The sequence below is a fragment of the Gallus gallus genome, chromosome 1, assembly GCF_016699485.2.
Source record: "Gallus gallus isolate bGalGal1 chromosome 1, bGalGal1.mat.broiler.GRCg7b, whole genome shotgun sequence".
Lineage (NCBI taxonomy): Eukaryota > Metazoa > Chordata > Aves > Galliformes > Phasianidae > Gallus > Gallus gallus.
Genome location: NC_052532.1, coordinates 26,178,124 through 26,191,279, shown reverse-complemented (window position 1 = coordinate 26,191,279; position 13,156 = coordinate 26,178,124). Strand labels below are relative to the sequence as shown.

Below are 13,156 nucleotides of genomic sequence, written 5' to 3'. Positions count from 1 at the left end.
AATTCATTCAATTTTAAGCATTTTTATGTCTTACAGGTTTGCGTTCTACTACTAGGCACAGCTAAAACACCCTGCAGTCTGACTGCTGAAATTGAGCTAGTTGCACATCCTGGCTGTCTACAGCCTTTAATGGATATGCAGAAGACTGACACATTTTTTTGTTGTTGTTGGATTGTTCACACATTTTTGATGCTGGGTTAACTGAGTGAATTTTTTCTTGATTCTTAATGACCATTTCAATTTCTTAGATAATGCACTCCTAGAGGAATACAGCCTTAGCTACCTGTTACGACGTTTGTACTTCTGTAAGGAAATACTGTAATAGTTGTTCAGTCTACCATTCATAAATGAAATTAGGCTGGTTACGTGGCTTTGATTTAAGTTTTGTTAAGTTAAGGGCTTGACTTTAATGGGCTCTCGTACGGGGCATGTTTGTCCTCAGCTGGCAGGCCTTTGGGTTTAATCTTCCCCACACGGTTTAGAGACGAAGATTTTATCTTCTTCATCTACTTCAGTGTTGCTCAGTAAGGTAAAGGAAGATGCGTTAAAGTGTGTGGGTGTTGGCTTTTCCTGTCAGCTCTCCTGGAGGGACTGCCGTTGGAAAGCAGATGGATCATCTTAAATTAAAGATTCTTTGAATAGAGTTAAATGCTTTGCTACCCCATTTGGGAAGATTATAAGCTGCCATGCTGACTGGCTGTGATAGTCATTAGAGAACTTTCGGGGAAACTACAGGCAGGGAGAGACAAAAGTTTAGCAGTAGCGTTGGAAGGCTATTAGGGAGCTCTGAGCGGCATTATCTTTCTGTCAGAGTCTTTCACAGGTCTCACATGACTGTAGGTAATTCTGAGCTTCTTGGGCTGAGCCAGCTGGAGGATGGACACAGCAGGACATGAGGGGCAGAGGTTCTACTGAAGTGATTTTTATAATAAATGTGGCCATGTAATCATTCGGTTAACTTGTTATTCAACCAGTGCAGTGCAGTCTTTGGCCTTAAATCCAGCTTAGCATGTTGATACGTTTCGGTTCCACAGTGCTACCAGTGAGATGACTCTTGTTTGACATATGCAGCCACTTGGAAAGTTATTTAATGTTCAGTAACTTATTTTTTGTTCAGCAGGAATGTTAGAGTACGCAGCCATACGAAAAAAATAAATCAGGGATTTGGAGTTAGAAAAAGGACAGAATCTGGTTGTCTTCTGGCAAGATTTTTGGTTCTGGTTATCTGCAAAGCATACACCTCTTGTCAGTATAAATAGGGAGTGCCTGTATAAACATTCTTGTTTCGCCTGTTCCACATAATAGTTTCTTGTATCATATTTCTTTTGACCTCGCTATCTGAAACCAATTACAGGAGATCTATTTGGGCTGCATCTATTTTCATAAGAAGCCCAGGCAGCAGTGTTTTTCTCAGAGATGAATATCAACATCAAATATGCTTCTGAGTGCTTTGTTATTTATGTTTCAGAGAGATTTTGTAGCCTTCAGCTCTCAAGAATGTGTCACGCTGTGCTGTTTATACATTGACGATATTAATGGGCGTAGATGTCATTTTTCATTTTTGCGTCTCAAATGCAACAGGCTGATAGGTTAAACATTCCTATTTTTAAAGGAAAGATATGAGTGACATCTGTTTCCTAAAAATACACTTATGTTGACTTTATGAAAAAACAACGTGATCATTTTGCCTCCTTTTAGTGGCAACTTTCACGTTATTAAAATGAGAAAACTTTTACAAATTATTCTAAGGCATTCTTAAATCAAATACGACGGTTTGGATTACAAAATAAAAGCAAGTTGTGTCTCCTAGAATTATTTCCAACAAATTACAAAATCTACTGCAATTTATCAAGTTTAATAGGGTGAGTTATACGCAATTAATTTCGTTTTTGTTCTGCTTACATTTCAGCTATGCCAAAGCTGCGCAGTAAATATTAAGAAGTAGTGTTCCCAATAAATATTTTACTAGAAGGCACAGTGAGTTCTGGAAACCATATGCCCAAATTTCCTGCTTATACAGCCACTACTTAAAGCATTATAATGATTTTCATTTGCATTATTAAAATTATTTCTAATCCTCGGTTCTTTTTGTTGTTTTTGTCTATGCTGGCTTTTTTTTTTTTTTTTTTTTTTTAACTGATTTTACTAATTGATATAACTCAATTTGGGAAAAGTGCCTACCAAATCTGAAACAAATGTTATTGGAAACTAGATAGGATTTTGACTGCCTTGCAATCCACTCTTGCTGCTGTTAATTTGAGGTAGGACCCAACACGATTTTGATCTGCCAGATTTATAAACATCTGTTAGTTTGTCTTCACTGAACTGCTTTTAGACCACAGGTTATTATCAAATTAGTGCACTGAAGAGATGATATGTGAGATTGGGGCTTACTTGAAGTGTACACATTAAGCTATTAATTTTGAAAGATGCTTTCAAGCTGTCAATTTGTTTTGCAAAGATTTAATGGCAGCGAATGAATTGGTAGAACTGAATGTTCTACAGTCTCATAGTCCTCACACATGAATAATGTCAGTAATAATTCTTTGAAATTAACGATGTGTTTCTGGGAGGTTGTTTACTGGGTAGCAGTATCTAAAGTTAAGCGGCACACTGGGAGGAAAAAGTACTATATGACAACTGCTGTAAGAACAAAGGCTGACAGTGATTTCTCCTTATGAGTTTTAAATCATCTCTGATCTCTTGAAATTGTTTTCTGTTCTTCTTCTGTCTCCGGTGTTTACAATAATCTAAACTGCCACAATAAGATCACTGAAGTATTCAGGTAGTCATCATTTGTAAGTCATTCTGTATTAAAAGATGAGCCTTTACTCCTTTAAAAATATCTCAACTAGCATATATAAATCAAAATAGTTTAAGTAGAAGAGGCTTTTATGCAAACATATCCTATTGTGCTGCCTTGCTTCTTCATAACGTGGGACTCCTTGTAGTTAGTGGTAGGAATTCGTACTTTCTTATGCTGATTCCATGGGAGTATGCAAGGCACAATTGGAAATCATACTGGCTAGCTTAAATCTAAGCCACATCATACTATAATCCTCTCATTTTCAAGTACTCTAAATGTACAGCTTTACCAGATGCTTGCTTGCTTCTTTTTTGTATTGGCGTGAGATGACTTTACTGCTAAGGGGGATGAGGACACTGAAACAACTTGCAGTGCTCACCGTATTTGGAGTGTGCATTGGCATTAAAGAATTGCAGTTTCTTTCCCAGATAAAGCCTGTGTAATGAATTTTCTGCTACTGCCATAAATAAAAAATAATTATTTTATGTTTTTTTCCCCTCATCATCTAACTCCACATCTCTTCAGTTGTTCCTGTAGCAATATCCTCCTCTTTGGGGAGGGTGGTTTCACTGTACTGTCTCCTATTAATTCGGAAGCATAATAGTTTTCTCTCCTTTGATTGAGAGTTCTAAAGATTCAGAAGGGTGAATTTGCTGTAGATCTTCATGCATTTATTCCATGTTTTCTGTTTAAACCACTGCAAGATGTTGGGACCACCAGTTCCTGGTGCCCCCAAAATCAACAGTTATTTATCTCTGGTCTCAAACAGAGCAGGGCTGTCCTTTAGGGTCTGCTCAAGAGCTGAGTGCAGAAAAGATTACGCTGTTCACACAGGAAACCAGGCATCCAGTGATTCCTTGGTAACAAAATATTTCAAGTGCACTTTGAAATATGTTAACTTTTATTTATTTTTGGAGGGGAAAAGCTAGTTATGTGTGTCTGGTTGCTTAGGTTCGGAGGAATGTATAGTCTTTGTAAAGCTGACCTGTAATTACTTGAGAATTTGATGAAACAATAAGGGGATTGTTGTGAGAATGTCTCCAAATGTTAAAAGTATGCTCTGCAAACTTTGTACCAGAGCCTTCTACAGGGAGACGAATCAATGTTGTTAGGAGATGGTGCTAGTGCATTCAGTTTGTTTACTTTGGTTTTCTGTGTCTGCTTGCCTCCTCAGAAAACTTGCTTGGAGCCAGACTGTAGCAGCCCTCTCTCTGTCTTTTCATAATTGATCAGGGGATGACTGCCTTCCCTGAGGGTTAAGACATGGCAACTTTTTCTGTTTGCTCAGCATCTCAATGCAGTAGTTCAAACATTGTTCACACCAGCTGGCAGTGTAATGCCATATGCACATCTTGTCAAAGCAACTGTTGTCATGGATACTAGAAACTATCTTAAAACCAGCTCATTTGAGTCTAATCAAAATTGTACCTTTCTTTATCAGTTGGGAATCTTTATTATTTTAGGGAATGTTGATCAAGTCGCCTTTATTGCAGTGTTTTCTACATTGCGTTTTGAATAACATAAAGAATAGGGTGATGCATCGTAAAACTGCAGGCTCTATTTACTGGACTGATTTTTAACGAAAAATAAAAAAGAGTAGGTAGTTTCACTGTAAATGTCTCTTCACTCCTCATTTCTTAATAACTATCATTTTATAATACTTGGCATTTAAAAAAAAAAATTATAAGGAAAAATAATGTTTAGCCTTCCTTGGCTAAATTGAGTGTTTGTTTACATTTCATATGTTTAACTGTATTTTGCTAAGTTGGAATGAAAACACAAAATAAATGAAAACATTTTATATTTTGATTGGGATGCTGTCATCCCAGAGCCTGCTCTGATTGGCTGGGGAATAATTTCTTTGTTCTCCGATTCCCCTAAAAATGCAAATGAAAACCACTCATTTTTATTTGGCATTAAAACTGCACTTTATTTTGTCAAAGGAGAGGTTTCTCCTTGAATTGTAAGTACAAAAAGTGTTTTTAATCTTCAATGAATATCCTTATTAATTCACTTTCAAGATAATCTGATGTTGATTTGTCAAATTTAATTACAGCTTCCGGTAACACTTGAAGTCTACTTGCTTTTGCTTCAAAACTGTAATATGAAAATGCAAATTGAATGATAATTTACAAGGGAGTGGGCATTTTAGTTGAACACTCAAAGACAAGTTCCTTGTGGAAATGAGGCTATTGATGCAGTTTATGATTTTTCCTCTTCAAGCACTTTAAACAAATTAACTTTATTTCCTGCAGGATTTCATGTACATCCATAAATCCATAAATTCTAGTGAAGTCCTATATGCTTACTTTCAGAGGACCTTTTTTATGCTTCAAGTAAAACAAATGCAAACTGACTCCTGAAATCTAGCAAATACAAATCAAAGATTGCATTTGTTTGATTGGACTTTTACCTCACATTAACAATGATTAACTCATCTCTTTCTAGGAAATGGTGGAACTTATTTACATTTTTTTTTTTTTTTTTTAATATGAACTTTTAGGCACTCCAGGCAGCAAGACAGCTGCTTTTACAGCAACAGACAAGTGGACTGAAGTCTCCTAAAGGCACTGATAAACAGAGACCACTGCAGGTTAGTAAAGGATCATTGCCTTTGGGGCCTCACTTGGAAGGAAGAGTGCTGTGCTTGCTCACACGTGTGGTGTGCGTGTCGTTGCCTGTGCTCTGATGCCGAGTGCTGCATATTCGCATAAAGGAGGAGGTAGCCCTTCACGCTGGTGACTTTTAATTCACAGGCAGAATTTACCTGAAGTTAGAAAGGCGTTTCGTGATTATAGATACTTGAAAGGTCTGTTACAATAAACGTCTGTGCGGATGGAGTTCAATAGCTGTGGCTTTAATGAATTATTTATCAGTATGTTGCAAGATTGGCACGATATGTTTATATACATATATAGATTAAATTGTAAAAGTGGCTGTGTTAAGATGAGGAGTGAAATGGTATCCAGGAAGACATAAGACAAGCCTATCAATACTATATGTAAGTAACGTATAGGGAATTATTCAGGAAGTACCAGTGCAACAGCATGAATTTATAGAAAAGTTGCTTCTGTGTTTTTGGAAAAACATGGCATAGGTTTTCACACTTGGATGCGGTTGGGCTTCAGAAAGTTTTGGGGAGAATAAGCACTGAATAATTATTTTACATGCATTACTGATAAAAATACTGTACTGTTCGTAGATGGGAAGGATTTTATTTTTGAAAAAAAAAATTGAAGTTTTAGTTCATCTGTTACTAATTCTGAGTTACGTCTGAAATTGCATTCTGCTGACAACACTGCTTCTCTCATGGCATATAGACTGTGTTTAGCAGTTTTTAATTGCTGAACTGCGTTTTGTTGCAGACAAAGGGTGAACATAAGTGATAGTTTCATTTTGTTCAGTAAGCAACACCTACCATTAGGAGTCCCTCTTTTTTGATGGAATAACATTTTTTTAAATCTAATTCTTAGTTTCAGTGGAGCATAAAGGAGGGAGAACTCTGGACATTATAATTTGTCTAATCCTGCACCAGTGGAACATTGTAAAATTTGTTCACTTGGTGCAGTTTTTGTGTACAGTTTACATAGTCTTCTTATTCTTGGTGAAATTTCATGAAGGAATGTTAGGCAGAACACACACTTTCACATTTCACATCATCTCCAAATTTACTTTCAAAGCTCAGAACAAAAAGAAAACATCAGAAAGTGAATAAGGAAAATGGAAAAAAAAAAAAACCCACAAAAACAACAGCCAACAACCAAAAAAAAACCATCAAAACCAAAACACGTCAAGTTGGCATTCTGCCATGCTCTACTTGTAGACCAGTCTGGAGGTGTAGAGTGCTGGGACCGTCTCAGCTTCCCTCTCCTCAGTTTTGAGTTCACTTTGCTAATCTCTTCTGGGCTGCAGGCACACAAGAAAAATAGTCATAAATCCAGCAGCTTATGAATTGTGTATTTTTTTAAATATTCAGAAGGGAAATTGGTGACCTTGAGTGGTCGAATCATAAAGATAATTGATTTAATGAATATGGTGAAAGTAGTCCTTTCTCCCAGCTCCTTATCCGGAGAGGTGAGGTCTGTACTGGGAGTGTGCAAGGTTCTTCTAGCCTGGGGTATCTAAATAGGCCTACACCAGATGCTAAGAGAATTATATGAAACAAGCAGGAACATCAGTTTTCCCAGGATATTTTTTTTTCAGTGATGCTAGCTTACTCTAATTCTCCAACTTGTAAACTGCAGCATTTTGATAGCACTCAACATCTCTGTTTATGTTCTCCACCCACTGGTTAATCTTTCCAAGGCTGAAGGGATTTGGGGGTGCACTACTTGTGGTAGACATTGATGAAAGGAAAGAAAACCATTTTTGGAGACAAAGACAGTCACACAGTCAACCTAGAGGGATGATGAGATGGGGAAAGGAAGTCTTGTGCTTTCCTACTCCCACAGGACTAACCTTGGCCTGATGCCTCATAAATGTCATGGGCTGGTGTATTGTAGAGATGGCTTGTATTTTGTCTTTGCCAAGAAGGTTCAGTGCCTCATGAGTCATACTTACGAGGCAGGAAGAAGCAAATAAAGCAAATAATTTTCTTTTCAGAATTGTTACATGCTCCCTAAAGCCAAGATTATTGCTCGTGTTTTCCATCTTTTCCTTTGATGATCAGTATGTGCTCAGTGCCTCTCATTAGCCTTGGACACTTCATTTGGTTCATTTTTAAATGAGAGGAAAATGGAATATGCTTCCAGACTTTGGTTTATGTATCAAATAACATGTAAATTCAGGTATGAGCGCACAAACTCTGTTTTAATTTTCTTCCTTAGTGGAAAGGATGTATAAATGTTTTGAAAATGAGTCCTTGGAGCTTTTCTATTTCTGTCTTTTACTGTTACTACAGAGCTTTTCATTGTTCATTATGGAGTGGAAATTCACATTTTGAGCATTGTGATGCCTGTTTAACCAAATACTGTAATATGGGTCATAAACTTATACATTACTGTTATTTTATTATGCCAGATTTAATGGTAACTTTGGCCAAAATCTCCTAGCAGTAGGAATTGCAAAATATGTATAAGCAATTTGGGGTTTATAAGATAAAAATACTCATGCTTGTGTTTGTGCTTAAGGAAACAGACTTCTCTCAATATTTGAAAATAATATTAGTGTATGTCTAATTTCCGATAATTTCAGACCATTTTACTAATCTAGCAACAGGAGATACGGTAGAACTGTATTATAAATCTATTAAAAACCTTATAAAACTTTTAAAACTGGCTCATGCATCTGCAAGCAAATGTGGGTATTAGGTAATCCTTGCCATTGCACCTCTCATGTGCTCCATATTTTGATGTAAACTGCACTATTGTTCCATGTGCCAAGAAGGGAAAATGGTATTAATTTTAGTAGCCATCTTGTATCTGAAGGATATTTGGGGGAAAGTACCATATGCTGTATTTATACATGTTCTCCCTGTTATTCTGTAATGCATCAAGTATTTTAGGGACCTACAGCAGCAACTAGCTAATCAGCAAGTTGAAAACTTATTGAAGAAACCTTCAAATTTGTGTCTACAACTTTGCAAAAACAGGGTGTTCGGTAAGTGGCCAAGTTCTACTGTTTTTTACCAAGGGGATGATTTTAGAGAACCTCTGGGATTTTTCTTCAACAATGTGAATGTTTTTTATATGCTTCTCATGAAAAATCTCTTTAAACTGACTGTTTGCCATATGACTGATTGTAAAAGAGAAATGTTCTGGTTAGCAAATCTATTTGTATTTGTTTTTAATGCAAAATTTTCATTATCTAGTAGTTTCCATATATTTTTTCAAGGGGTAGTGGTTTACATTTAGATGGTTACATATATATGTATATGTAGAGTTAACAGTATACTGGCAAAGATTATCATTTTGCACAGACATTTATCTTGATCTACTGTTACTTTCTGATTTACATTTTTCTGGGTTTCATACTGCAGATGGCATAATCATTAGCATGTCCTAGACAAAACAGAGGAGAAAAACATCCCATCTGACAAGCTTGAGTACCAGTTGTAGTAGCGATTTTACTTTCATGTATAGATACCCAAATAAGTGTGTTTGAAGGATGTTTATATATGCCATTCACGGCACTGATGCATCAAGTGGATCCAGTCAGTACATACATTGGTTGATGGCATATTTCAGCATAGCTAAGGCAGGTTTGGGATGGGAGTCAAAGACAATGTTAACCTGAGTATGATAAGATAATAGCATTTACTTGGAAAACATACTGTCGTAGTAAGGTTAAGATTTCCATAGTACAGATTTTTGTTTTACAGTATTTTCTGGAGAAGATGTGATTGAGATGTGGTGAAGAGAGCTGATCACTTTCATGGATTTCAATACATATTACTGCATTTCTGCAGTAGGTAAGAGAGGGAAAATGTCACTTGGACTCTTAGAACCTGTAGATCGTTCTCCTGTGGCAGGAAATAACCGTCCTTATGGCTACTGAAAAATCTCATGTCATCTAGCCTGGGCGGTGACTCTGGCAGCTTTGTTGTTCTCCTTACACTGACAGTCACAAGAAAGACTTGAGCAAAGCACAAGCATAATTTAAAGGTAAATGCTAGGAGTTTGTTGCCACTCCTAGCGTGGTGGGTGTTCATGTACAACACCGGAATTTCCCTTCCAGGTAGGCAAATCCTTGTGTCGAGACTCATCTGCTCACCATACAGGTACTGTTGTAGGTTACACAGCATAGTGATTTGGACAGCTAGTTGTAATTTTATTTGTTTTTGTCAAAGAGCTATGAAAAGCTTAGCTATTTCTATTCCCTATACGACCTGTACTGAGGTAGTTTATTTTCATAAAGTTAGACTTTGAACTTCATCTTGATTAGAATAAATAGATAATTATCTCCAATCCCATAAGTTAATGTACGTACAATGAACTAGCTAGTTATTTTTTCCTTCATGTTAGGAGATCTGTTATTTCAACACTAGTACTAATGCATTCTGTGTTAGGATGGCATGTCAGGAAATCATGACTCCTGGAATCAAATGGTTAAGCTCAGTGTGTACCAAGTCTGTTGTATAAATATCATGCTCTATGGCATGTTGAGTTGTTAAGGTAAGCTTTGTTTATTTAGCATGAGCACTTCACTGAAGTGCAATCATTTGATAAAATTTGGGCAAGTAAGTATACATTTCAGTTTAATTACCTAATCTTTTTTGCATTTAGCTATCAGAAGAAGCACTTTTTAAAAATAAAAATTATATAGGCAAAATGTGAAAGCTTAGATTTCAAATGATCTTGTGCTCTGATTTGACAGTGGCCATTGATCATAGAAAATATTATGGATAAAAAAAAGGGAAAATAATTACATTGAAAAAACCTTAATACGTAGAATATTATATGTTGTCTGAGATTTGAATAGATTTTAGGTAGCCATGGGAAAGAGAAGATACTAATGATGAACACAGGGTGTATTTATACGGTATAAACTATGGAGAGCAAAAGACAAAGGAGTGGATCAGGTATTGTGGGCACACTCTTTTCTCCTGCACTTGGAGAATTTAGCATGAAGATATTCGTAGTCTGTTTCAGGGAACATATCTGCCTAATTTCCTTGCTTCTGTGCTACTCTCTTAGTTTGGTCATCTCCCTTTGGATCTGTAGTCGAGTCTGAATGAATTTAAAATTCATTGCACGCAATAAATTAGCAAACATATCATTAATATTGTAACTTTTAGTTACTTTTTTTAAACATATGTAAGGAGCTGTTGAGAGATAAGAAATAGGGAATGTGAGGAAACATAAGCAAAAAGCACTGCTTTTAAATGTTGTCCTCTGATTTAGCATGCACTGACTGCAACTGAACTGTGCAAGTAGAACGTCGGTAAAAAAAATACTCAGTTGAAAAAGGGCAAAAACAGTTACGGATTTAACTTAGATTGAGTTTTCTTTTTATTATGTTCAACACAAATAGAAACAAATCCAGCTGGTCTCAAACTGTCTTTCCAAAAACTGTATGCTACATATTTCTATTTATCTAATGCTTGCTACTAAGCATAGGAAGTAGGAGGATTTTGTACATGCTAGAAAGCACTGATTTAGAAAAATGCAAATGCCTAATATATAGTGTAAGAGGAGAGCAGTGATAAACAGTCTTTTTCCCTCCTGAGTATAATTCTGGAGGAAATATGTGGCCTACATATAAGCAAACATTGAGGCTTGGGGTAAATTAAATTTGGAGGATAGCTGCTAGAAAGGCACAAGTCCAATTTTCCCTTGTAAGTCTGTTAGGAGGAATACACAGTTATCCTCTAAGGTGCAGAAATTTGCATCAGTGATACCCACTCAAAAGACAAGGATAACCCCAAGAGATGGAGAGGGAAGGCAAGAAGTTATTTTTAGGTGAGGTGAGGCATAAGGGGAGGGAAATAGCTGTGTTCAAACTTCTGGTGGTGTAGGAGACAAGAGGTCCGTTTAAGGTAGAGGGATGAATACAGTAGTAAAAAGAAAAATGCTGGACAAAACTCACTGATTTACAATGGAAGTGTCTGTGATAATGCATTTGTTGGGAAGTCCAAATTTATATAGATACAAATCCACTCTACAAAACCTTTGCAGTGCAGAGATCAGCTCTTCATCATGTTGCAATATAAAAAGGGGAGACAGAGGGAGGAGGCATTATACAAGTTGTGTTTACTGAAGATGCAGAATACTAATTAGGATTACAATATTATCAGGGATTACAGGAGGCATGTTAATATCAGACATATGTCTGCGCAGTAATCTGATGTGTCATTCCATTACTGTCACCTCCATCACTGTCACACCTTTCCACCTTCATCTCATGCTGATTCTGGTTCCGTAGGAATTTCTGAGGGGCTGGGAGGAGAGGGGAGATGAAGCCCAAATGCACGTGCTCCAGTTATTCAGAAAGGCAAAATTTTGGAGAGTGACACCAATATGATGATCAGCAAATGGCGTTTATTAAGTTCCAACAAGCCTTTATATATCCTTTGCCTTTCGTGTACGCCCACTGGATGGTACACGTGGCACATCCCTAGCGCATGGGGAGGAGCCTGACACGTCACATCCCGAGGCCCCGCACATGCCTACTACAACAGTGTTTTTGCTTCAGCTTTTGTTCAGCAGACCAGCAGACCCATCTTTTCCTCTTTCTGCAGGAGTGTAATCTGTATCCTGTCTCATATCAGTTAATATTACTATGTATGGGATGGGTGGGCTAGTTTTTATATGTTGAATGGTGGCAGTCCATGCCCTACGGAGAAGTGCCTTTGCCTTGCAGGAGCATCTGGGGAGTCCTGTCCCCTGCCAGTCAGGTGCCTGCACCGTTGCTTCTCAACGATTCTGCGTGCATCGTTCCTCTGTGGTGGTGGGAGATGGAGGACTCTTGGAGGCAATTCTCCTGGCTCATGCAGTGGTCCTGATCGGCCTGATTCTTACCAGCTGGCTCATTGCCTGGACTAGCTGGTGGAGAGCTCCTGGGGTTGCACGAATGCTTCGCTCATAGTGAGTGGACTGCCCCCAGGCAGGTCCCTAATTATGCCACTTTAGAATCACATCACTCCAGCAAGATGCTCTTGGTACTCTTGAGATTAAAAAAAAAATGCACTTGTGTCCCAGTGCAGGAAAAAGAACTGAACAAAATATTGTATGAATACTCTGGCCACGTGTAGATACTTTGAAACTTTCAAGGTAGATTACTGTTAAGCCTCTTCATTTTTTTTCACAGGAGGTTTTACATTTCAGCTGGCAATTAGAAAAGTAAAGACAATTTTCTAACAAACTGAAAATTCTGTAACTGAATAGTGAAGAGTAACAGCAAATGCATCTTTCCACATATGTGAACATCCATTCTCCTTGTGTTGCCATCCCAATCCTCCATTATGCAGATAGCTTTTACTTTATAAATTGTTATCTTGAAATCTTCTAGTCATCTAGCCAGTATTTTATAGTGATTAGACAATATTTACAAGGATTTTTTTTTTAGTTTGTGTGTTCAAGGGGACTTTACTGGAGACATGGGGAGCAGGCTAATGAGGAATCTAAACGTAAGCCAAGATCAACGCAGGTGTTAATTTTGGTTTACCTTCATTTTGAATAGAATTAAATTAAAATTATCTGAATGAACGTGCATAAACGTTATACTGCAATATACGGGAAGAGTATGTGAGTGAAGCTGAAGCAACAGTTATACAGTGAATTGGAAAAGCACATCAGCCCATCTTGTACAAACTGTTGGGGAAGGGGGCTGTCCGACAATTGCTTCTTTGATGTTCTAGACCTTTTTATGCCTTCTTATGCTTCTAATATAATTTTCTTCAGACAGACAGAT

At 37.3% G+C, this 13,156-nt stretch overlaps 1 protein-coding gene across 22 annotated transcripts in view; it reads left to right on the top strand.

Annotated features, from left to right (window-relative positions):
- The window catches only part of FOXP2 (forkhead box P2), a 412,383-nt gene that overhangs the window by 281,403 nt on the left and 117,824 nt on the right, over window positions 1-13,156 (top strand). For 17 of the 22 annotated variants that reach the window (NM_001397271.1, NM_001397269.1, NM_001397266.1 and 14 more), the window contains one exon: window positions 5,310-5,399. The exons of the other annotated variants lie outside the window; for them this stretch is intronic. In NM_001397271.1, the coding sequence (NP_001384200.1) occupies window positions 5,310-5,399 (90 nt within the window). The remainder of the gene's footprint in view (window positions 1-5,309; window positions 5,400-13,156) is intronic. 22 annotated transcript variants of the gene reach the window in all.